Raw genomic sequence first — 21,252 nt, 5'->3', positions numbered from 1 at the left:
TAATGGGGTTTTGGCACCAGGGAGTTGGTGGCCAGAACCCCATCATGTGTGGTGGTTGGGGAAGGGATGGCTGGGCGTACGCCCAGCCATACCTTCTTCTCTTTTTTTTATTATTATTATTATTTTGTTTCCTTTTATTATAATTTAAAATTATTTATTTATTTGTTTATTTTAGGTGTCTACAGATTCGTATTTATGCCTTATGTTGCTGGTGTCGTAACGTGCCAGGTCCGAAAACCCGACCGCTAGACGTGAACGAAAATAAAATATCTTGGAGTCGCCACCAATCTTTTTTATTTAGGTGTGCTTGGCCACCTATTAACCTGATTCTAATCGACAAAGTCTTAAATTAATTTTAGGTCTGTCGACAGAACGAGAACTGATCTACGTTTTTCATAAATAGGTTTGAGAGTGCAGTTACGCACGAAGAAAGGTTAGCACCTCAATGACGTCCGTTCTACGAACGGTACCATTTAATCTTAAGTTACCCTATCGTAGCTTACCTTGATTCTATTTCTATGTTTCTTTAAATCTTTTTATTAATTAATCATTTATTATGTTTTCTGATTGAATCTTTTATTCGGTTTTACGGATGCACGTGATGCAATTGTAAAATGATGTTATGATTTGTTCAATTTTAAACAATGAGGTCGACAATCGTTATTGGAAAACCATTCGTAAACCATCCCAACACTTTAGTGAAATCTCGAAATTTTCCTCACCTAGGGATATCTCAGGAAGAACTTGTCTCTACAACCTCTTCGAGGAAATCCCATCATCGAAATTCTCGCCCTATTAACAAGATAAAATGTGACATGTTATGACAGTATAAAAGGATGACGTCTACATGACCGCGCTTATTAATTTAATTGGTTCGTAATTTATGCAATAATCTGTTTAATAGTTTAGGGTGATTTATTGCCTTATTTACATATTTTATTATTTTTATTTTTATTATTTATTTTTTTAATGTATATTATTATTATTATTTAATAAAAATTATTTAAATTAATGGGTATTGAAGTATAGAGTTCGAATTTATCCTGACGTTTTGATGAAAATCCGTCTCAAACTCCACACCTAAGTAACCCACCTGAAAGAGGCAACTATTTACCCTTTTTAGGTGAACTCACTCAAATAATCATTTCATTATTTTTTTATAACAATTATATTTACATCATGTATTTTTTTTATTTATTATATTTTAACAACGATTATTTGACTTAACGGGTATCGAAGTTTAGAGTTTAGATTTATCCCAACACTTCTATGAAAATCTGTATCGAACTCCGTACCTAAATAACCCACCCGAAATAGGCAACTTTTTGCCCTTTTTAGGTGAAATCACTCAAATAATCATAGATTTATATATATATATATATATATATATATATATTATATTTACAAGTATCTAAATATATTTATAATATAAATATTTCTTTCTTTCTTTTTGTTTTATCTTATTCTTCTCATTCAGTTATCATTTTTATTATTTATTTATTTATTTATTTTTTGTTTATTTTGATTTTCTAACACTAAATGGACACATGTATATAAAGATCTTACTATTATAACCATTACCATTTTTTTATTTTTTCTAATTCAAATGTTTTTTTTTTTTTTAATATTCCTTCCCAAATTTAAATATTTTTTCTAAACATTTTATTTCATCTTATTTAAACCATTCACATATTTTAGCTAAAATATTTTCCAATACACTAAACTAGCCACTTCACAATATACTTAATCAAAACCAAATCAAAAAAATAAATAACCCAAAAAAAGAAGAGAGGCCTTACATTGTGTGGGCTCTTTTTTGGCCCAAGATGTAGCAAAGCCTTTAGGTGGCCTAATAGACGGGCCTGGTGGTAAGAAAATATAGTGGGCCTGGTAAGCTTTGATCCACAACCAGCAAATTCGCACAAACCACCAGCTCTTTCTCCTACAACGCACCGTTTGGTGCTAATTCAACCACCCAGAGACAACACAAAACGACACCGTTTTTTGCCCTCAAGCCCTAGATTTAAACTTTATTTTCTCCTTCCTCTTTTATTTTTGGCTCTATTTTTCTCTCTCTAGTCGTCACTCTCTCTATCCTCTCCCTAATTTTTTTTTCTTTTTCTTCTTTTTTCCTTCTTTCGTTCTTTCTCTCTTCAACTTTGCCTTTGGCCGGCAGATCTCCTATCTTCCTCTCTCCTTCGACTTTCTTTTTTCTCTTTCTCTCTCGCTCGGCAGATCTCCTCTCTTCCTTTCTCTCCTTCTTCCTTCTTCAACTTTCCACCGGTAAGCCTCCCTTGTCGCCGTTCTCCCTTCCGATTTTCCTCCTACCCAAAAAAAATCAACTTTTTCCTTTACACTTAAACCCACCTCTCACTCATTTTTCAGATCTGACTAGAAATCTTTCTTTTTTTTTTTTTGTTATGTTTGTTGTGATGTTTGATTTTTTTTTTATTGTGGCTAGGGTCGTCTGCTGCTAGAATACTTAGGGATTTTTTATTTTTGATTGTTGTCGTTGGATCTATTTTTTGTTTTTGGAAGATTTTTTTTTTAATCGTTTTCTCTGGTTTTCCCAAAATTTCCCCTCAGCCTCAGATTTTTCAGGATTCTTATAGAACCCAGTTGTCCAAATATTTGGACAATCATGATCTTGGCAGCACTAATTCTATATGAGTAACCTTCAAGTCAAAGAAAATCCACCAGATTAATTTTCTTTTCAATATTGATGTATAGTTAGATTGAGATCTATCCAGTAAGGATGACACCCAATGCTTGCTGAGATTTTTTGTAAATCATAGAGCTTTGTATGGAAATTGTGCATTAGTCCTGTGTTTCAGAAGGAAATGGCTCTAAACTTTGATTGTTCTTGTTGGTAGACTGTTAAGTTTTAAATGTGTTCTGTTTCATTATATGCAACTTATCCCATATTAGAGACATGTCTTATATGTTTTTGCTGCATACTACTAAAACGAAGTAGCTTTTATACACATCTATTAAGTAATGGAATTTCATCGAATGTTTTTCAAAAAAATTAAAAAGAAAAAATAGGAGAAAGAGAAAAAAGAAGAGAAAGAAAGAAAAAGGAAAGAGAAATAGATGTAAAGAAATCTAAGAATTAAGATAAAATTGATTATGATTTATATCATCATTTTATTGTTTTTTATTTATATTAATTAGTAAATATAAATTATTTTAAAAAGAATTAAAAAATATATAATAATTAAAATATTAAAAATTTTGGAAGGGTCACGCTCCTAATAAATATACTATCGTCCACCCTTGATTAAAAAATATATATATAATAAATAAAATATTTTAAAATTTTTGGGAGCCTCACTTAACTACTCTCTGTAATGCTTATTTCAACGGAAAAAATTTCAAAAGAATCTTTACTTATTCCAATGAAAAAAATTCCATCAAACAAATTTCATTGAAAAATTTCAACGAATTACCTATGGGAACTAAATTTATTATTTTTTGACAAAATTTACCAATGAAAAAAATTTCATTGAAAAAAATTTGTTGAAAAATTTCAACGAATTCCTATCAATTATTGACAAAAACTAAATCTACTAATTTTTTACAAAATTTTTCAACGAAAAAATTCTCATCTCCAAGAGGCATTAAATAGAAAATTAATTAGCCCAAAAGTGAGAGTGGTAGCATGCATTCCCTTTTATTGAATTAATTTAAAATTCCAAAAGAAAGAAATATAGAAAAATTAAATTGTAAAAAAAATGTATATATTAGCTTAAGTTTTTGGTATTGGAATTTTTAATTATATAGTTCTAGTTGGAACAGGAGAATAATACACTTCTTGGTTTGTCAATAAAAAAGTACCTTATGTATCACATTTCCTTATAATAAAAGGACGATGAGATTAATTGTCATATCAATCCTATCATAATATTGATTAATTAATTAAATTATCAACCTTATAATAAGAGGTCGGTGACTTGAGTCAATCCTTAATTAAAGTTTTAGGTTTATTCCTTAATGCATTTATTATTTTAGGAGTTAATTAATAGTCTGATTTATTTATTAAGTAAATTTATAACTCAAATTTAAGACTTTTACCTGAATATCCACAAACATTATTAAGTAATTTATACTAACAAAGCCAAGCTTTAAAACTATCTCACCTCCAAGATTTAAAGGGTTGAAAATACAACTAAGCATGTACCCACTAGGTAATAAGGTACATATATTCTGGCACATACTTTTTTCATATGTCGAACTTTAATCAAATCTCGTGCAGTTTAAATTTTAAAATAAAATTTAAATTTAAAATGTCGCAAAAACAAAAATATAAGAAACAAAGAAAATAAAAAATTTTAGAGAAATAAAATATTTTGTATTTTTTAATGTGATGTCATGATTTTCATATTGATAGGCACTTTATAACTTACACTAATGTCAAAAGGAAATACAAACTGAAAGAAGGAAAGATACTTGCATGATCTTTGAAATTAAAGTTAAATTGCACCCTTCCTTCAAAAATTGAGAAAAGAAAAGTTCAACTAAACCCATCTTTTTACATAGAAAGAAAAAAAAAAAAAAAAAAAGCAACCATGGAAACTCTGTCAAGAAAAGTTGCAATGCCATACAAAAGAAAAATAACTGAACTGTCCCATCTTTACAGAGCCATTAGAACATTGACACCAAGAAAGTTTTGGGGAAGATAAAAGCAAAAAGAAAGACAAAAACCTGCTAATAAAGCTGCTCTCTTTTGTCACGCCACCATCTCCACCTGTCATAAAAAAATTAAAAATTACAAAAAAAAATAATAATTAATAAAATATTTAATTTATTAATTAATGTCTGATTTTTGATAAAAAAAAAACAAGATTTAAATTTCTCTTTTTTCAATTAAAAAAATTAACAATTAAGAACTGTGGGCCATTGGTCAAATATTTATGGGACCTACTTCTAAGTGGGCCCCTTTCCTTTTGGACTGAAATGGACCCATGTTCAGGTTAATTCTACCAGGCCCAACTAGGCCCTACCCTAAGTTAATATTCTTCTAATTTCAATTTGTCAAATAAATTTGGTGAACCCCATAAAAGAATTGTTATAAGAAAAGAAAAATATGACAGATTAATTGCTACACAACTGATCATACATAAAATTGACTTAACAATAATATTCACCCTTTGTTTTCTTTAATTTTCTTTCAAAAATAAATAAAAGAAATTCAAAAAAAAATAATAATACTAGTAATATTTCAGTAATTAATTTGGATGATTGATTGACTTACCAGTAGTAGTCCCATCTTGGTCTAACTTTGGACATCCGGTTTTGGCCATAAGGGTAATCAGTTTCAGCCCTCTTAGTGTTTTGGAAAGCACAGCACCCTATTGAGTAAATCCCAATCAACAGCAGAACCATCACAATGTTTAGAACTGAGAGTTTGTGCCAATCCCTCCTCACAGATTCAAGCACCCCAGCTTTGCATGAATCACACTCATAGCAGAGCATGGTTGGAGCATTGTTCCACCTGTAGCAATCTGGGTTTTGGGCCACCATTGTCACCATGTTGTAGTCGCATGATGTTGGTGGCTTGCAGCAACCAGACTGCATCCAAAAATATTAATTAATTTGATATAGTAAGCAGCTTTATATTAGTAAAGCAAGATTCTCAATGAAATCTCTGGGAGTCACTTTCACTGTTTGAGATTTGAAAACAAACTTATTTAGTTATAACAAGGAAAAGAAACACCCAAAACTGAAATCAGAAGAACCATAATACCAGTCTACCACAAACCAGAAAAGATTTTTTCTTTCTTGAAGGATGAAAATTCAAAAAAAAAATGGTAGATATTCTTACCTGGACTGGGGTCATGTCTTTGTTAAGATAATCAAGAGGAGTCCAAAAGGCAACTTTAGCACAAGTCCTGGAATTCAACAAACAACTTCTAATGGTATTCCAGTACCTGGGATCCTTAATCCTGTTTCTCAACCAGGGTGAATAATCTTCCAACCTATACTCCCTGTAAACCCTACCAGGAACTTCCTGGCCACGCCCTCGGCTAGTAACCACAAATCCAAATATAGTCAAGCCCATCAAGGTTGCAATGATAAACAACATGACAAGCAAATAAACCCAGAGTGCCCACACCACATTGAAACAAGCTCCAATAAAACCTGCCAAAGATATTATCAATATGACAAAGCCTAATACAAGGAGTGGGGTTTGAAGGAAACTTTCACAGGTCGTGCTACTCTTTGCCATCCATAAACCTGCTCCGATGATCGGTATCGATGCTAACAGTGTGAAAAGGTTCAAGAAACCTATGACTGTGTTGCTAAACCTATACATCTTCTAATTGTTTGATAGTTTCACCCAATTTTTTTCTTTGTGGGGAGGCTCTTTAGCCTTCTATTCTGCACCACTGGACGTGCTGCTCTCTTCTGCTCTACTTATTGGCATCTTTATCTTTCTTTTGGTTTTTTGCTTCTTTTCTTGTTACATGGTGTCTTGTTCTACTTTCTCTTCTTTTTTTATTGGTGACATGCACAGCTTTGCTTTTCCTTTTTTTTTTTTGTTTAAGCTGCTAAAAAGCCTTCCAAGAATTCAAAATGTTAATCCCCTTTGCTCTCTCTCTCTCTCTCTCTCTCTCTCTCTCTCTCTCTCTTATGTATGTGTATATTTGCTTTTCCCTGTATGAGGAGGGTATAATCACAAACTTTATTTCCATGTCTGCTGAAAATCACTAATCTATACTTCTTAGTGATTAAGGAACTTTATCTACACTTTATACCGTCTAAAGGCTGCCCTCTCAATACACTGAAAAGGGAGTATATGTGGGACATGCAGCCCCAGACCACAAGCTAAATTAATCTTTTATAATTTGCAACTATATACATCATGCATAATCTAGCCTACCAAATGAAGAAGTTAATAGTACGAATGAGATATTTAACTCAAATTTTGAATTGAAAGTGAGGTTGCATATCGGTGAAACTTTATTGGTTGTGAATTACTTAGTGATTAAGCTTATTAAAGGATGAATATACTTAATGGATATGAATTTTTTAGAACCAAATAGTAGGACTCTATAAATATATTGATATGGAGATGTAGTCTCTATGTGAGAGATGGATTCTTTGTGAGTATTTCACAAGGCTACAAGAATGTGAAGAGTAGTAGGAAATACACTGGGTTACATAAGATAGAGGATGTTCTATGGGTTTGGACACTAATGTGTATGAAATTAGATTATTTCGATGTTTGGATTTAGTGTTTGTTTATGCGTGTTTTGTATTTTTTTGTAATTTTATATTTATAATTAATTTCTCTTGATTGTAGATATAAACAGTAAGTGTTGCGTCATGTTAAATATTTTTTTTATATGTGATTTTTTTTTTATTGATCTAGATATAAAATATGTTTTTATTTTAAAATTTTAACACCGTAAAATTTTTGTTTAAAATTTTGTTATATAATGCCAAATTTCATAATTGATATTTCATGTATGCATAACAAGTTTATCAAGAAATTCAATTAAACACGATAAAATGTGATATCATGTAAATTTTATTACGAGACATATAATTTAAAATTAAAGACTCACAACATCTTATTCATATTTAAACTATGTGTGATTTATTGTTAACAATATTCCCTACACATATAGTTTTAAACTTAGACAACACTTATTCATTGCTAATATCTATCCTAAGATAAGGGCGGTTGATAAGATGGACTATTCTTATCTCATAACTTCAAATTTTGGGAATCAATCTAATCCATATATATATATATATATATATGACTTCGAGAGGGAAATTCTCTTGAAACCCATTAAGACTCGATCAGAAAGGCATATGGAAAAGTTTATTCTTAAAAATCCTCTTCTCTTGAGTACCACAAGATTCTAAAGGCATCACCAAAATCCAAATCAGAAACAACTGCTGCTCTATCCAGAAGCATCAATTGACTATGCAATGCACAAGGCAAGCAAGGAATAAATAGTAGAATACTAGTAATAGGTACAATTTCTTCCTTTTTTTTTTTTTCTTTTATGAAATTATATTTATTAGTAGAAATTATTGATGATGAAGAGTGAGTCTATTTTCACTCCTGTTCTGATTTTCTTTATGTAAATATTAATTATCACTTGACAAGTTAGTAATAAGCTTTTCCAAGACGGACTTATTCGAGACTAGACATTATTTATTGGTTTTAGATTGGTTCAAGAATATTATTATATTTAATAAATAATATATTTTAATATTTAATTCATTAATTGGTATATATTTAAGAACTTAACTGTGTTGAGTTGAGCCGGACCTCGACTAATTTACATTGAGAAAAAATAAATATAATATGCAGACACAAAACCCATTACAAGAAACCAATTAAACTAATAAATAAATATAAGATTAAAGTTGGATAAAATCCACATATAAAAATGGGTGACTGGAACCTTTGGAAACTAATAATCTGATTGTCCATTGAGATAAAGCCTTCATGAATGGAACAAAAGAACAGGCATTTTGGCAAATTGCAAAAAGTTATAGTTTGAGTGAGAAGTTACTTTTTGAAAACGAATGGACCCCATTTTTGCTTCTTTTCAAAGCCATGAGACTCGTCGTTTTCCATCTTTTGGGTGGAGATAGAATATTTAGTGGCTTGTTTCTCATTCTCTTTACGGCTCCACTAGACTTGACAATAGTTTCTTATACCAGAACAGGATTCCACCTTAGTTTTCCTTCATTCCATATTCTTTGCTACTTATTCAACAATGATAGCAAACCTAATTAACAACTTTTTAATCAGTAATGATTCTTTATTTTTTATTTTGTTTTTGCTTACATGGCATTACAACAGGAGAAATATAATTTTTTTATAATAATATTTTAAAATTTTTAATAAATTGTTATTTTTTTATTATATTCAATTAAATTTTTATTTTTATTTTGAATCAAGTATATTTTTATGATAAATAGTTAATTAATTATCATTAATCAAAATAATATTTGTCATTTTATACACATGCGGTGCTAACGTGGCATTAATATGGACAGTGAGCAATGTCATGTGACCATGACAATATGTCACATCAACACTAATAGCATAAAATAATAAGTAATATTTTGATTAATGATAATTAATTAACAATTAATCATAATAACTTATCTAACTCAAATTAAAAATATATATGAATGAATGTAATAAAATAATAAAGACTTATTTAAATTTTTATAAATAATTTTAAAAAAATTTAATTATTATGTGAATTTTTTTCAAAAAAATCATGATGACCTGTTTGACTCAAAATAAAAATATAAAAATATAAATGAATATAACAAAAGAATACAAACTTATTTGATTTTTTATGAATAATTAAAAAAAATTAAGTATTATGTGATTTTTTTAAAAAAAAGTATGTAGTAAAATAAACACCATACGTGTTCATTGTTCAACATATATATGTGTCCAAGTATTTGTAATTTATATCTAGAGCACACTTAGTTTGACATTGCTATTGATAGATATATAATTTGAAAAATACATCAAGGCACATAATATGAATTATAAACATAACAATGTGGAAAAGTAAGCTTCAACTTTGAATTTAAAACAATAAAGAAAGATTACAAGGAACATAAATACATCTAATTGCCTTTATTCAATTTATCACTATATAACACAACAAATTAATTGGCAAGTATAAATAATATAATTTGTAATACAACAATTAAATCACTATAATTAATTAAACCCAGAATTCTTTTTCTTTCCTTTTTTTGCAGTAATTTTCTGTTAATGCTAGCTATTTGTAAATAAATCTCTGATGATCAGCAGGATCATAAGAACAAATTAATCCTAGCTAATCGGAAAGAGAAGCCGGCAGGCGCAGATTCCTCAGGAAGTACCTAAACAGTACCAAGCCACGTTTAGGCTGTGTCAAAGGAACTTCATGCCCTGCACCCCTCACTGTCACATAGGTTAGACCATTGTATACTTCTGTCCACCCACCAACCTGATCATGATATTTCACCCAAATCCATTTTCATTAGCAAAACTTGTTAAAAGTTAATTATTGTAGAATCCTATTTTTTTCCTTTTATTATTCCAAGTGGGAAAAAAAAATGGCTAAGTACCTCTGCTTGATCATCAATCCAAGCATACCAGCTGATGTTGGTCTGCAGCTTAAGTGCTTTAATGGAATATCTGGTTGCAGTCAGAGGCAAAACAGCATCTGTATCTCCACTGTTCAAACATATATATAATATCTGTGATTACCCTCCAGCCATTGGTTTTCCTTTGGTAAACTTAATTAACACAAGGAATTATAAGAAGGAACATTACCTGAATATCCAGATTCTAATGCCAGCTGCAATAAGTTCTTTGATGATAGGAAGCATGGATTTTGGAGAATCAGTCCAGTTTCCCCTAATGATAGAACTGCAAATACATATATATGCCAAAGAAAAATCTAGCTTAGCCTCCTTAGTGAACTGGGGAAGATAAGTTGAAGAAATTGAGAGGAAAAAAATAATAAATGAAGATGAAATAAACCTGCAAGTAGCCCAGCGATAAGGAAGGCGAGTAAGATTTGCATGAAGAGCCTTCTGCACCCTTCGATTATTCATGTATTTTTTCGTATACATTACTACGCATTCATCATTACCTCTGAATCTCCATGGCTGAAATACATGAGACCTTTTGGTCATCTTAGTAAGAATAAGGCAACTATTTGCCATCATGTTCCTTTGGAGATGATTAATTCATAGCATGCACGTTCTAATAACTGAGAAATGAAGTACGGTCCATGTGAAATTCACATGGACATGAACATGAAAGTGAGAATAGAAAAAGAGCTTTACCAATGGTATTTGACCTAGATTATGCTTAAGAGTGGCAATCCCATTGCAAGGAGGGCTGTAGATGTTGTAAAGATTGATGTCTCCAATTTCCCCATAGGCACTATTTAGAGCATTGTTACATCCATCTCTTGGGAATAAGAATGTGTCATTTAGACATGACTTTTTCAGGTCATTGTACGTAGAATCAGATATCAAACCATGGTTCCACCAATACTCATGAGTTCCCATATTGTCGTAATAATCATCGAGGAGCGGATTTCCCAACTGATCCAAATTCATAATTAAATTAAAAACATAAACAAGAATGTATTAAAAATTTAAAAAAAATTACTAAATTAAAGATTATCATAGTAATAACTAATAAACCAATTAAAAATGCTCATGGGGTAAGTCTTGCCATATCCATAATATTGACTTACCAGAAAACCTTTGAAGTTAAGGACGGGATTCTTGACTCCTTTGTTGCGGCGGACGATGAGTTGGGATAGCTCAGGAATGTAATGGCCTGAAAGTTGACAAGATCAAAGAGTAACCCAAAGTTTATTAGGTATTAATTAACAGATTAATGCAAGATTAATTAACTCGAAATGGGGATTGGTGGAAGAACCTGCATAGCTTTCTCCAGCAATGTAGAAGGGCCTGTGCTTGTAATTAGGGAACCTCTCTAACCATTTGATGAGAAATGTGTAAGCATCTTCAGCTGTAACAATGAAAGAGTTAGTTAGGGTTAGGCTAACTAAATCTTTGACAATTTTGTGTTATTGCATGACTCTTGCTAGCTGCATGCCTTGGTCTTTTTAACGTATAATTACATTATACCTGTCCTCTTGTCACCAACTGTGTATATGTCGGACGAAGTATTCGAATACGAGAATCCGACACCGGCCGGTGAATCAAGGAAGAGCAAATTCGCCTCTGCAAAAAATAATACAAGTTGACTTTAAGAGTATATAAACATGAGATGTGCAATAACATATGTTATGACTTTGAATTACGTTGTGTTGTATACCTTGATTCCAAGCGTAGGGATTCAGACGAAGAGTTTTCCCATCGGATCGTACACGAAAGGGACCCACTTCCTCGGAGGCCCCATAAGCCACAGATGAACAGCCAGGCCCACCATTGAGCCATAAAACCAACGGCTTAGATGCAGGCTGACTCTTAAAAGGGGCCTTGATCAACCAATAGAACAGGGCTCGGCCCGCCTTTGGGTCAACAGTTATGTAGCCAGAGTATTGAGAGAAGTTGACCTTTGGTGGCTGCCCTGGTAGCTTGACTATCCTATCTCTCTCCTGCTCTTTCCGGTGATTACCACCTGCAGCCGAGGCCGAAGAAACTGTGGATAGAAGAAGAAGGGTACCAATGACCAAAACATGGAGCAAAGAAGAAGAAGAAGAAGAATTGTTGATGTAATGATCTCTCATCATTCAGCAACAAAATGCTTTGGAAATGTGAGGTCCAGACTTTGGAGTTTGGGACTCTTAAATTAAGTGTCTCGATTGGTTTGTTAAACTTGTTTTCACTGACTTTTAGATTAAACTAGTTGAAGCTTTGATTTTCCTTTTTGTCTAAGTGTTTTGGGAGTCAAAATTAGTTGTTAAAACGTGCATGGGGAACTTTTATATGGGAATTATTTTAATGTATTGGATCACCACCCCAAAAAAGTCCATTAATCTTAGTGTCTTGACTTCTTTTAGGCAAAATATATATATATATATATATATATATATATATATTATTTTCCTTTTGTTGAACCACACACGATTTCTCCTTGATAGCCTTTTCACATTTTGTTGAACCATTTCAACACCCAAAAGATCAATGATTTCTACCCGTTTGGATGGTTATGGTTAGTTCCTACAATGATCGAAAGCGATTGAAAAGCAATATTGAGTAGAACAAAACCTTTATTTATAAATTCGAGATTTATCTCATTTCTTACTAATATAAAATATTAAAATCATAAAATTGAGTTTTACTTTTAATTCAAGGTAGAATATATAAAGATAATGTTGTTGAGTATTAATTACATTACATTTTTATTAAATTAAGATGATTCCTTTAATAAAAATATAAGATTTAAATAAAAAAATTATATTTTGGAGAACGAAATGACGTATTGAAATTTTAATTTATAATTGATATGGGTTGCATTAGATATTGTTATATAAATAAATGAATTATTTTGATTTTTTATGAAATTAATTAAACATGATGACGATGCAATACTTTGAAATATAATATGAACAGCATAAATTTCTCCTTAAGCAAATAAATAAATAAATCCTTAAGGCCTTATTCCAGCCATGCTGTGTCTACACTTTAAAATGTTCCGATATTTTAAAAAGAAATTAATTGCGTGTAAAAATTGCAAAGACGAGAAGATCAAATCGAGCTGTATCAAAGATTCAAGCTCTGCCGCCAGTTGGTTTGACAAAAGTTTGTTTTGACTTTCCATTGACGGCGCCGATGCAGTTTCTAAATAAGCAGATCACGATTCTAATTCGGTCCATGTGGTCTTAATATCCACCGTTCAAACCAGAGAAAATCCACCGTTGGATTTACTACAAATTTTTGGACCTCGTGATTTTCTTCTATTTTTTTTTTCGCTTACCAATAAAGTACAATTTCTTGGATCAGACGATTGGGATCCGCTCTCCCGCCCCATCGAACGCCTCGTATGTCGGAAACTTGTTGCCCACGGAATCAAGTTTTTTTTTTTTAATTTTTTAAAATAAATTTTTAATATGATATATATATTATTAAATTAAATTAAATATTCAGTGTAATTTTTGACTTAAAAAATTTCAGTGCAAATGGTATCAAAATTTATCTAATTTTTTCGTTGACGTGAAATTCTCGTAAAAAATATTAAATTCGAGATAAATTAAAATTGAAGTGAGTGTTTTTCTTTTGTAGATCAAGAGTCAATACAACAAGCATTTCATAATAGAGTAAAATTTTTTGACGAGTTAATGAGGTAGAATAATACGACACTCATATCAAAAAAAATGAGACGAGTCTAAGACTTATAAATAAAGTTTTTTTCTTTACTTGATAAGTGTTTTTTAAATTAAATATATAAATCGAAACCTACTTCCTCTCATAGCTTAAAAAAATAAATTTTTATCTGATCATCTTCAAAGGAAATTCCATGAATTTTTTCATAGAGAGATTCACTTTTAAGTCCTAACCATTTTAAATAAAAATTAAACCAATCCCTTCAACTCCAACTACGAATTATACAAATTAAAAATTAGATCTTTGAACCTTTCAAAAGGAAAAAAAAATATAGTTCTTGAGAAACACATATTTCCTAAAATAACAAACTACTTGACTTTCAATTAAAATACAAAAGGCATCCAACTAAAAAAAAAGGAGGCATTGATTGACCTAAAACAAGAACTTGGATTCTCAAAGTGTGGGAAAGGGAAGATTGACCTAAAACCTATATGAATATCAACTACCCAACCAAACCTATACTTTAATATGTCTCATCAGGACATCAACCCAACAGGGTTTTTGGTTGGTTTGCTCAGCAACAACAACAGGACAGCCAAACTACCCACAAAAAGGTTCATAGGGTAGAAGAGTTTGATGATCTTTCTGGTGATAAAAGCAAAGAGCATGAACATTTTTATTAATTATAGGAAGAATATATCTCATTCCAAAATAATTACAGTTCTACCATACAGGGTAATCACAACTGGCTTTGATCAACATTTTCGGTTTCATTATTTTAAGTCCTATAAAGAATAGAATTCATACAAATATTCTACAATTTTGGCAAAGTTTGTATTCTAAATTCAAACTCCAAATCTCTCTGCACTTTCCTTTTCACTTCGACGTATCCAGGAAAAGGAACAGAGTAGGCAAGAATGGAGGGGCACACGAGAAGAATGCGTCTCTTTTTGCGACTTGTTTCATGGCCCTGTGTATGAATGATTCTATAAAAAAAAAAATTCGGCCTATTCATCGAGGGAAATGAATAGTAGTACTAAGAGGAGTTTTAACTAGGCATTGGCTTGTTCTCCAAAAATGATCTGAAAAGGATAAACGCTTGACGGGGACGATGGAGTGGAACCTCGTGACCTGCTCCAGTTACTGTTACAAATGTCAGCCCTCTGTATGCTTGGCTCCACCCACCAACCTGTATCAGGAAATGCGAAATCTGGTGAGATAAGCATCTATGAAGGCCTTGTAACGGAAAGCACGATGATACAGTCATGTTGCAAGAGGATTAAAACGATCTTAGTTCTTTTTTAACCTATTTTTGAGCTTTAGCAGAAGAATATGCAATGGCTGTATCTGATAGTATCATCCACTAATCCACAAAATCAAAATTTTAAGTAACCTATCTCAACAGAAACAAGTTCCAAAAACTGTATCACATTATCAGTACTAACCTTCCCATTGTCATACCACGGGTACCAATTGGTAACAGTAGGTAGCTTCAGAGCGTCGATGGAGTATCGAGTTGCAGTCACAGGAACCACTGCATCAGTGTCTCCACTGGAGAAAGATTTCAATCGGACATCATATTTACATGCATTTTGCCAAAAAAATATGTAATATTAATACATGGCTGCAAAATCCCTTGTAGAAAAATAATAACCAGCCTTTAATCCTAGATGGATATGGTAAGCTGTTCAAGCCATCACCACTAGAAACTCATTTCACTAAAATGAATTTGGCCACTTAAAGCCTTTGAAACCCTTACCAATAATTCAGAAAGTAACACTTCAAGACAATTGATTTTGTCATCAGAAATTAAAGTTTATCATACATTTAGCATTAACATCAACTTTATATAAGTGTATCTTCGACTAACAGGGAATGTGTGTGGAGCAGAAGCAATTCTTTGTGCTAGAGCACAATATTTTTCTAATTAAACCATTATCTAAAAAAAATTCCTAACTTTATTACCTACAAAATTTCACTTCTTAACTTAATAAAGAAGTTACATTATAAGAGCAAACTGCCTTCTTTTGTTACATGGAGAATAGACCAGAAGAATGACAGTAAGTTTCATTTCCACTTTCCAAGTTCATATTAAAAGGTTACACCCATCAAAACTTAAGCCTCCAGATCTTATAGAGAATTGAAATCTGAGATACAAGTTACAATCATGAAGTCAAAAAGTAGCATAAACAATCAAACCACCAAAGGAAGGTACAGAGAAGAACCCAGACCAGATATCTAAACCTTAAAAAGTACAACAAACAAATCAAAGGATGAACTTTATTGAGAGTTGTGACCAGGGAACCTTAGCAAAGGTACCCTACATCCACATGTGAAAGGTCGAACAATTTCCAGGACAAAACATGACCATCTTTGGGCCTTACCGCCTCATAACTCTCACAATATCAGAAGGCAGGTTTATTCTAAAGGCATGCCCAACAACTAGTCAAACAGAGAAAGGTGGGAACATCAATGGGCTTACATCCTAGAGTAATAGAGTCCACTTGAGGAGCATGATGTGGCAAATTTACAAAGGAGTCTAACCATAGCATGGATAAAGGATAATTAACTCTTTGATTGACAACTGTAAAGTTTTCACTAAGGCTTTTGTCAAATTCAGTTATGTACTTATGTTAGCACCTCATGAGATTTTAAAGAGGGTGGCAGACCAAAAAACAATAAGAGGAAAACAAAAGATGCAAAAGTAGATTCTTTGACATTTGCAAGTCATAAAATTCTTAATTATGCTAAAATAAATTCCCAATGACAGAAAAAGTCTCACTGACTACTTCTGCAACAAAAATATCAACTTTTCGGGAAACACAAATTCTTTTTTGTGGAGACAAAGGAAAAAGAAAGAGAGAAACTTACCTGTATACCCATATCCTAAAACCAGCAGCAATTAGTTCTTTGTATATAGGAAGCATAGAGAGAGGAGCATCTGCCCAGTAGTTTCCAACAAGATCACTGTAAAACAAAGATTTTTTAAACCAACACTACTCGAAGATATCTAAAAGCAATTATCCAAAATATACAAATCAATTACCCACCTGCATGTTTGCCATGGATAGGAAATCCCAGTTACATTTGCATGAAGAGCTTTCTGGACTTCCGGGAGATTAAAGTACACTTTAGAATACCTCTCAGTGCATGGATCATAAGCTCTTGACATCCATGGCTGCATTTAGGTAGAAGACAAGGTCAATTGGGGGAGCAGGAAAGGAAAAAAGGGGCAAAGAACTCCACTCGAACAGTTTGGTAAGTACAAGATGAGATTAAGCATTGTCTAAGGATGTCATGAGGACATCATATTCACACAGTAATTCAAAGCAACTTTCATCCAGCCGTTGCATTCATGTCAAAAATCAGCTTAGGAAAGATTCGTATCCCATTAAATTCCAATTACCAAGGTAATACAGAAGATAGTTGGGATAGACAAAAATTTAGCAAAGAGGAAAACAAAACAAAGAAAAAAGTTTAATGAAAATTCAAGGAGTTCAAATATCCGCATTAATTATTTAGACCTAAATTGAATGCCTTTGATACTACATACATAAAACATTAGGTAGACGCATTATATTGGAATGTCAAGCTCGGTTGAAGTTTTGTCGAAATGTACCAAAAGTTTTAGCAAAAAGCACCTAGTTAATAGAAGACAACAGCACTGGTACCTAAAATATTTGAAGGTACAACAACCAAATAAATAGATATGCAGTTGTCTTATCACCACTGCCAATCACCTTTTACTGCATCCCATGGCTATTATATGTAAATGTGAATACATGTGCCTTTTTTTATCTTTATCTCTTTATTGAGTTCACCAACTTTAACAGGAGAGAACTAGGTGGTCCACAACTGTCAATAGAACCTTTAGTCAACTAAATGTTGCATACTGACAACCCTCTATAATTTTTGTATTGATTAGGCGGGCCACAAGCATGCTAAGGAGAAAGGGAAAAATAGGAGGAAAGAAACGCTAAGTGTAGAAGGTGAGTACAGAAGAACCAACGCTCCCAGGTTGTAACATCATTGAACAGCGAATGTCACTCAGGGACCACCCCCTTCTGCAGCTTTAGGCTTAAAATTCAACAACTGCATTAAGTATCTAAGATGAGCCCACAGATTCAATGCCAAGTTTCACTAGAAAACCAGTCATAGTATGGAAGCTCTCATAATTTTCAGAAAGATACAAATTCTACTTAAATGTGTTTGTTTCTAGAATGAATCACATATTATGTATAAAGATCACATGCAGCATACATAACCTGCTTTATATGCGCATAATTCAGCTTAACTGCATTTTATTATGATCATATTACTGGATGACTCTGAATTTATGGGCAGGAAAGATGTGCTTCTTTCAGTCCAACACTCATCCTTCCCAGGATAAAGTGTCATTCAAACTCTATTCAAACTAGTGACAAAAACTCCTTACAGAAATTAGAAGAAACAAGACTGAATGTGAAGATAAGTTTCAAATAGATCCGGTTACAGGTAAACAACATTGCTAGAAAGATGCAAAGATTCATAATTGAGATCACCGGAAAAGCCCCATTATTGAGTTCATAGGAATGAAAACTTACATAATGACCCCTCATGTTCCGTTTTAGAGTTGCAGTATCCTTGCAAGGCTGTGTGAAGATGCTATATGGATCAATGTTTCCTTGTTCCACTTCAGCAACTCTGAGAGCACTCATGCATTGCAAGGATGGATGTGTAGAGGATCCCAAGTCACAGGCAACTCGCAGACTTCTATAGGTTGAATCAGATATCAAACCATGAGTCCACCAGTACTCAAATGTGCCAACAAAATCATGGTAGTCATCAGTAACAGCATTTCCAACCTAATATAATGACAGAATAAAATAGAAGGCATTTGCCCATAATATGAAAGTTAATTACGATTAATAATTGAAATTCCAACCATATCATAAAAAAATTTCTCATCAATAACACATTCTCACCAAAAATCCCTTGAAATTGATAACAGGATTCTGAACCCCTCTGTTTCTTTCATAAACAATTTGAGACAATTGAGGAACATAATGACCTGAAAGTAATTTACCAAAATTATAGTCCTGTAATTTAACCTTCAGGCTCCAACTACAAATCATGTAAAATATAACAGCCAAAATCGCGATTGAAGTCACACCTGCATAACTTTCTCCAGCAATGTAGAAATCTCTATGCTTGTACTGTGGAAACCTTTCAAACCAATTAACTAAGAAAGCATATGCATCTTCAGCTGCAATTATACAACACACAGATCCCAAAATCATTTCAAGATATCAAAATCAACTATGTAGATTCTAGAAGCTAAAGCAAAACATTAGGCAGAACCAACTAAATCATCAATACAAATTATCCAGATACAAACAAATAAGTTACCAGTTCTCCTGTCACCGGCAGTGTATAAATCTGATGTCGTGTTTGAGTATGAAAAACCAACACCAGCTGGAGATTCAAGGAATAGCATATTTGCCACTAACGACAATTCAAAGTAAACAATCTTAAATGAAATTCAGACAGAAGATAAATAGAAGAACAACAAAAATAATAGATCATAGAAGACTTACAGTTGTTCCAAGCATAACGATTCAAGTAAAGGGTCCTTCCATCAGGTCTAATATGAAAAGGACCAATCTCTTCAGCTGCACCATAAGCAAGAGAAGAGCAACCAGGTCCTCCATTAAGCCACAGAACAAGTGGTCTTGTCTCAGGACTACGGCTCACTGGTAACTCAATCAACCAGTAAAATAAAGCCCTTCCAGCTTGTTCATTTACTGTCACATATCCTGAATACTGATTAAATTCAACATTCTTTGGCTGTCCAGGTAACTCAGTAATTTTATCCAAATTTTGATCTCCAAAAGAAGAACAAAAACGAGTACAGCAAAAGAAAACCAAAATGGAAAAAACAATGAACCTTGACTGACCCATTAATAAACCAATCAAGAATTCACAAAACAAGCAAAACCCAGAATCACAAATCCAAAAACACTTACGGGTTTTCAATGAAGGAATTTTTGGTGAATCCTAGAACATGGGGTTGAGTAAACTGTAACCAATCAAGAAGTAACTAAAACAAGCTCTGGGTTTTCAAAGATGGAACCTTTTGGAAATCCTAGAAAATGGGGTTTAGTAAAAATGTAAATTTGAAGTGAAACAAGAGAGAGCGAAAGAGAAACGGACAAGTCAAATGACAAAATGAAAGTACAAAATTAGATAAAAAAAACAAAAGAAAACTCAGCAGCAACAACAACCACTAAAAAACAGTTACTTTGAAGTTTGCTTAAGTAACTTAATCCACAGAATTCTAAAACATGAGAGTATTAAGAACAAACTAAGCCAAGCTAACAGCAGCAAGAAACAAAACTCAAGATATACAGATCCCAAAATATCTCCTGAGTTTCCCAAAGAATCCTAAAAAGTAGAGAGCGGTGTTGACATGTATAACAATTAATATTCACAATCTCCAATGATTGTGGCTGGTTGTCATGAGGTGTAAAAATAGACAGGAAACCAATTAAGCCATGCAAATTTCTATTTTGTTTTGGTACTTTTTTTATTTTTTTGCTTTTGTGTGCTTGTTTGTCTGTTGATCAGATTCAGATGAATGCTTTGCAGTTGCTTTTCTTTTTCATTTTTGGTTTTGGTTTTGTTTCTCTCAGACAATTCACCCCAACAGGTAAGGCTGCACATGGGGCTTGTTCCAAGTTGTTTTTTTTTTTTTTTTTTGCAAAGTTCCAATCTTTTGAACATTGGGGATAAAGAAAAAGGTGAATTTGCTGTTATCAAAATGTAGCAACAAATTATAAGGATTGGGAAAGATGCAAAGCAAAATTTACTGATTTCTGTTCTTTGTTTTCAAGAATCCTACAAGTAAAAAAAGTACTAGTATTAATACTGAGGTTATGACTTATCATTCATGAGTTATGAGCAGCTTTAGAATATTCTAAAGCATGCAAGTGATGGACCAGTTGAGGTCGAGCCTTTTTCCCTTTTGGTAAATACTAGTACTTGTCATTGGTTGTTCTCATGGCCCATGCAATTTACTTTTAGAACAGAGGAATTTATATTTTTCTCTTTATTAAATTTTTAAATTTAATCACTGATTGTGATTAGTTGTGATGTAGTATGAATAGTTTTGAGTTTAATTAATTTTTTAAGTACCTTTGTGTCATGCTAATTAATCAAAGTTAAATGCATTAATACAAATTTACTATATGAATTCGTTTTAAACTCAAATATAAGGTAAGGTATTCGATTAAAAGACATCCATTGTCGGCCTTGTATTGATATTTTTGTCTTTTATTTTGTTGTGTGCTGTTTCTATGCTATTTCACCAAAAACAGTAAGATGTGCACATGGGTTTGGTGCTGGAAATTCAATCTTTTGGACTTAAAATCCATTAAAATAAATGAAAAAGGTGGAGAGCTTTTAATTGAATCTAATGAA

The 21,252-nt window shown here is 32.3% G+C and overlaps 3 protein-coding genes across 4 annotated transcripts; all 3 read right to left on the bottom strand.

Annotated features, from left to right (window-relative positions):
• Window positions 1-4,466: 4,466 nt before the first annotated feature.
• On the bottom strand, window positions 4,467-6,455 carry LOC18586368 (tetraspanin-6). Its single transcript, XM_007009729.3, has 3 exons — window positions 5,825-6,455; window positions 5,255-5,571; window positions 4,467-4,747 (listed from the first exon to the last, which is right to left on the bottom strand). Exons 1-3 carry the CDS (start codon window positions 6,314-6,316, stop codon window positions 4,708-4,710), a joined length of 849 nt encoding a protein of 282 aa, XP_007009791.1. The 5' UTR covers window positions 6,317-6,455; the 3' UTR covers window positions 4,467-4,707.
• Window positions 6,456-9,597: 3,142 nt separating this feature from the next.
• On the bottom strand, window positions 9,598-12,336 carry LOC18586367 (serine carboxypeptidase-like 28). Its single transcript, XM_018128697.2, has 9 exons — window positions 11,843-12,336; window positions 11,653-11,748; window positions 11,441-11,533; window positions 11,253-11,338; window positions 10,834-11,097; window positions 10,526-10,653; window positions 10,316-10,411; window positions 10,108-10,216; window positions 9,598-9,986 (listed from the first exon to the last, which is right to left on the bottom strand). The coding sequence occupies exons 1-9, from the start codon at window positions 12,258-12,260 to the stop codon at window positions 9,834-9,836; spliced, it is 1,443 nt and encodes a 480-aa protein (XP_017984186.2). The 5' UTR covers window positions 12,261-12,336; the 3' UTR covers window positions 9,598-9,833.
• Window positions 12,337-14,469: 2,133 nt separating this feature from the next.
• LOC18586365 (serine carboxypeptidase-like 27) lies at window positions 14,470-20,244 on the bottom strand. 2 transcript variants are annotated; one of them, XM_088802482.1, is made up of 9 exons: window positions 19,371-20,244; window positions 19,183-19,278; window positions 18,947-19,039; window positions 18,759-18,844; window positions 18,378-18,587; window positions 16,845-16,972; window positions 16,666-16,761; window positions 15,240-15,345; window positions 14,470-14,983 (listed from the first exon to the last, which is right to left on the bottom strand). In XM_088802482.1, exons 1-9 carry the CDS (start codon window positions 19,732-19,734, stop codon window positions 14,843-14,845), a joined length of 1,320 nt encoding a protein of 439 aa, XP_088658608.1. In that variant the 5' UTR covers window positions 19,735-20,244; the 3' UTR covers window positions 14,470-14,842. The 2 variants fall into 2 exon arrangements, with proteins under 2 accessions (XP_088658608.1, XP_017984910.2); XM_018129421.2 differs by having other exon boundaries at window positions 18,378-18,638; window positions 19,371-20,240.
• Window positions 20,245-21,252: the final 1,008 nt, after the last annotated feature.

This window comes from Theobroma cacao, chromosome 10, assembly GCF_053813885.1.
Source record: "Theobroma cacao isolate CCN51 chromosome 10, ASM5381388v1, whole genome shotgun sequence".
Lineage (NCBI taxonomy): Eukaryota > Viridiplantae > Streptophyta > Magnoliopsida > Malvales > Malvaceae > Theobroma > Theobroma cacao.
The sequence above is the reverse complement of the archived record's forward strand: the minus strand, read 5'-3'. Positions and strand labels throughout refer to the sequence as shown.

Excerpts from the sequence above, each read along its gene's own strand:
- LOC18586367 (XM_018128697.2), bottom strand. The coding sequence starts at position 12,260 with ATGATGAGAGATCATTACATCAACAATTCTTCTTCTTCTTCTTCTTTG. Across the intron at positions 11,098-11,252 it reads TTAACTTCAAAGGTTTTCTG|TTGGGAAATCCGCTCCTCGA; the intron begins GTAAGTCAATAT and ends AATTTGGATCAG. Across the intron at positions 9,987-10,107 it reads GGATTGATGATCAAGCAGAG|GTTGGTGGGTGGACAGAAGT; the intron begins GTACTTAGCCAT and ends TATCATGATCAG.
- LOC18586368 (XM_007009729.3), bottom strand. The coding sequence starts at position 6,316 with ATGTATAGGTTTAGCAACACAGTCATAGGTTTCTTGAACCTTTTCACA. Across the intron at positions 5,572-5,824 it reads AAGACATGACCCCAGTCCAG|TCTGGTTGCTGCAAGCCACC; the intron begins GTAAGAATATCT and ends TTTTGGATGCAG. Across the intron at positions 4,748-5,254 it reads CCAAGATGGGACTACTACTG|GTGGAGATGGTGGCGTGACA; the intron begins GTAAGTCAATCA and ends TTTTTATGACAG.
- LOC18586365 (XM_018129421.2), bottom strand. The coding sequence starts at position 19,734 with ATGGGTCAGTCAAGGTTCATTGTTTTTTCCATTTTGGTTTTCTTTTGC. Across the intron at positions 18,845-18,946 it reads TGCTGGAGAAAGTTATGCAG|GTCATTATGTTCCTCAATTG; the intron begins GTGTGACTTCAA and ends AATTACTTTCAG. Across the intron at positions 14,984-15,239 it reads CGTGGTATGACAATGGGAAG|GTTGGTGGGTGGAGCCAAGC; the intron begins GTTAGTACTGAT and ends TTCCTGATACAG.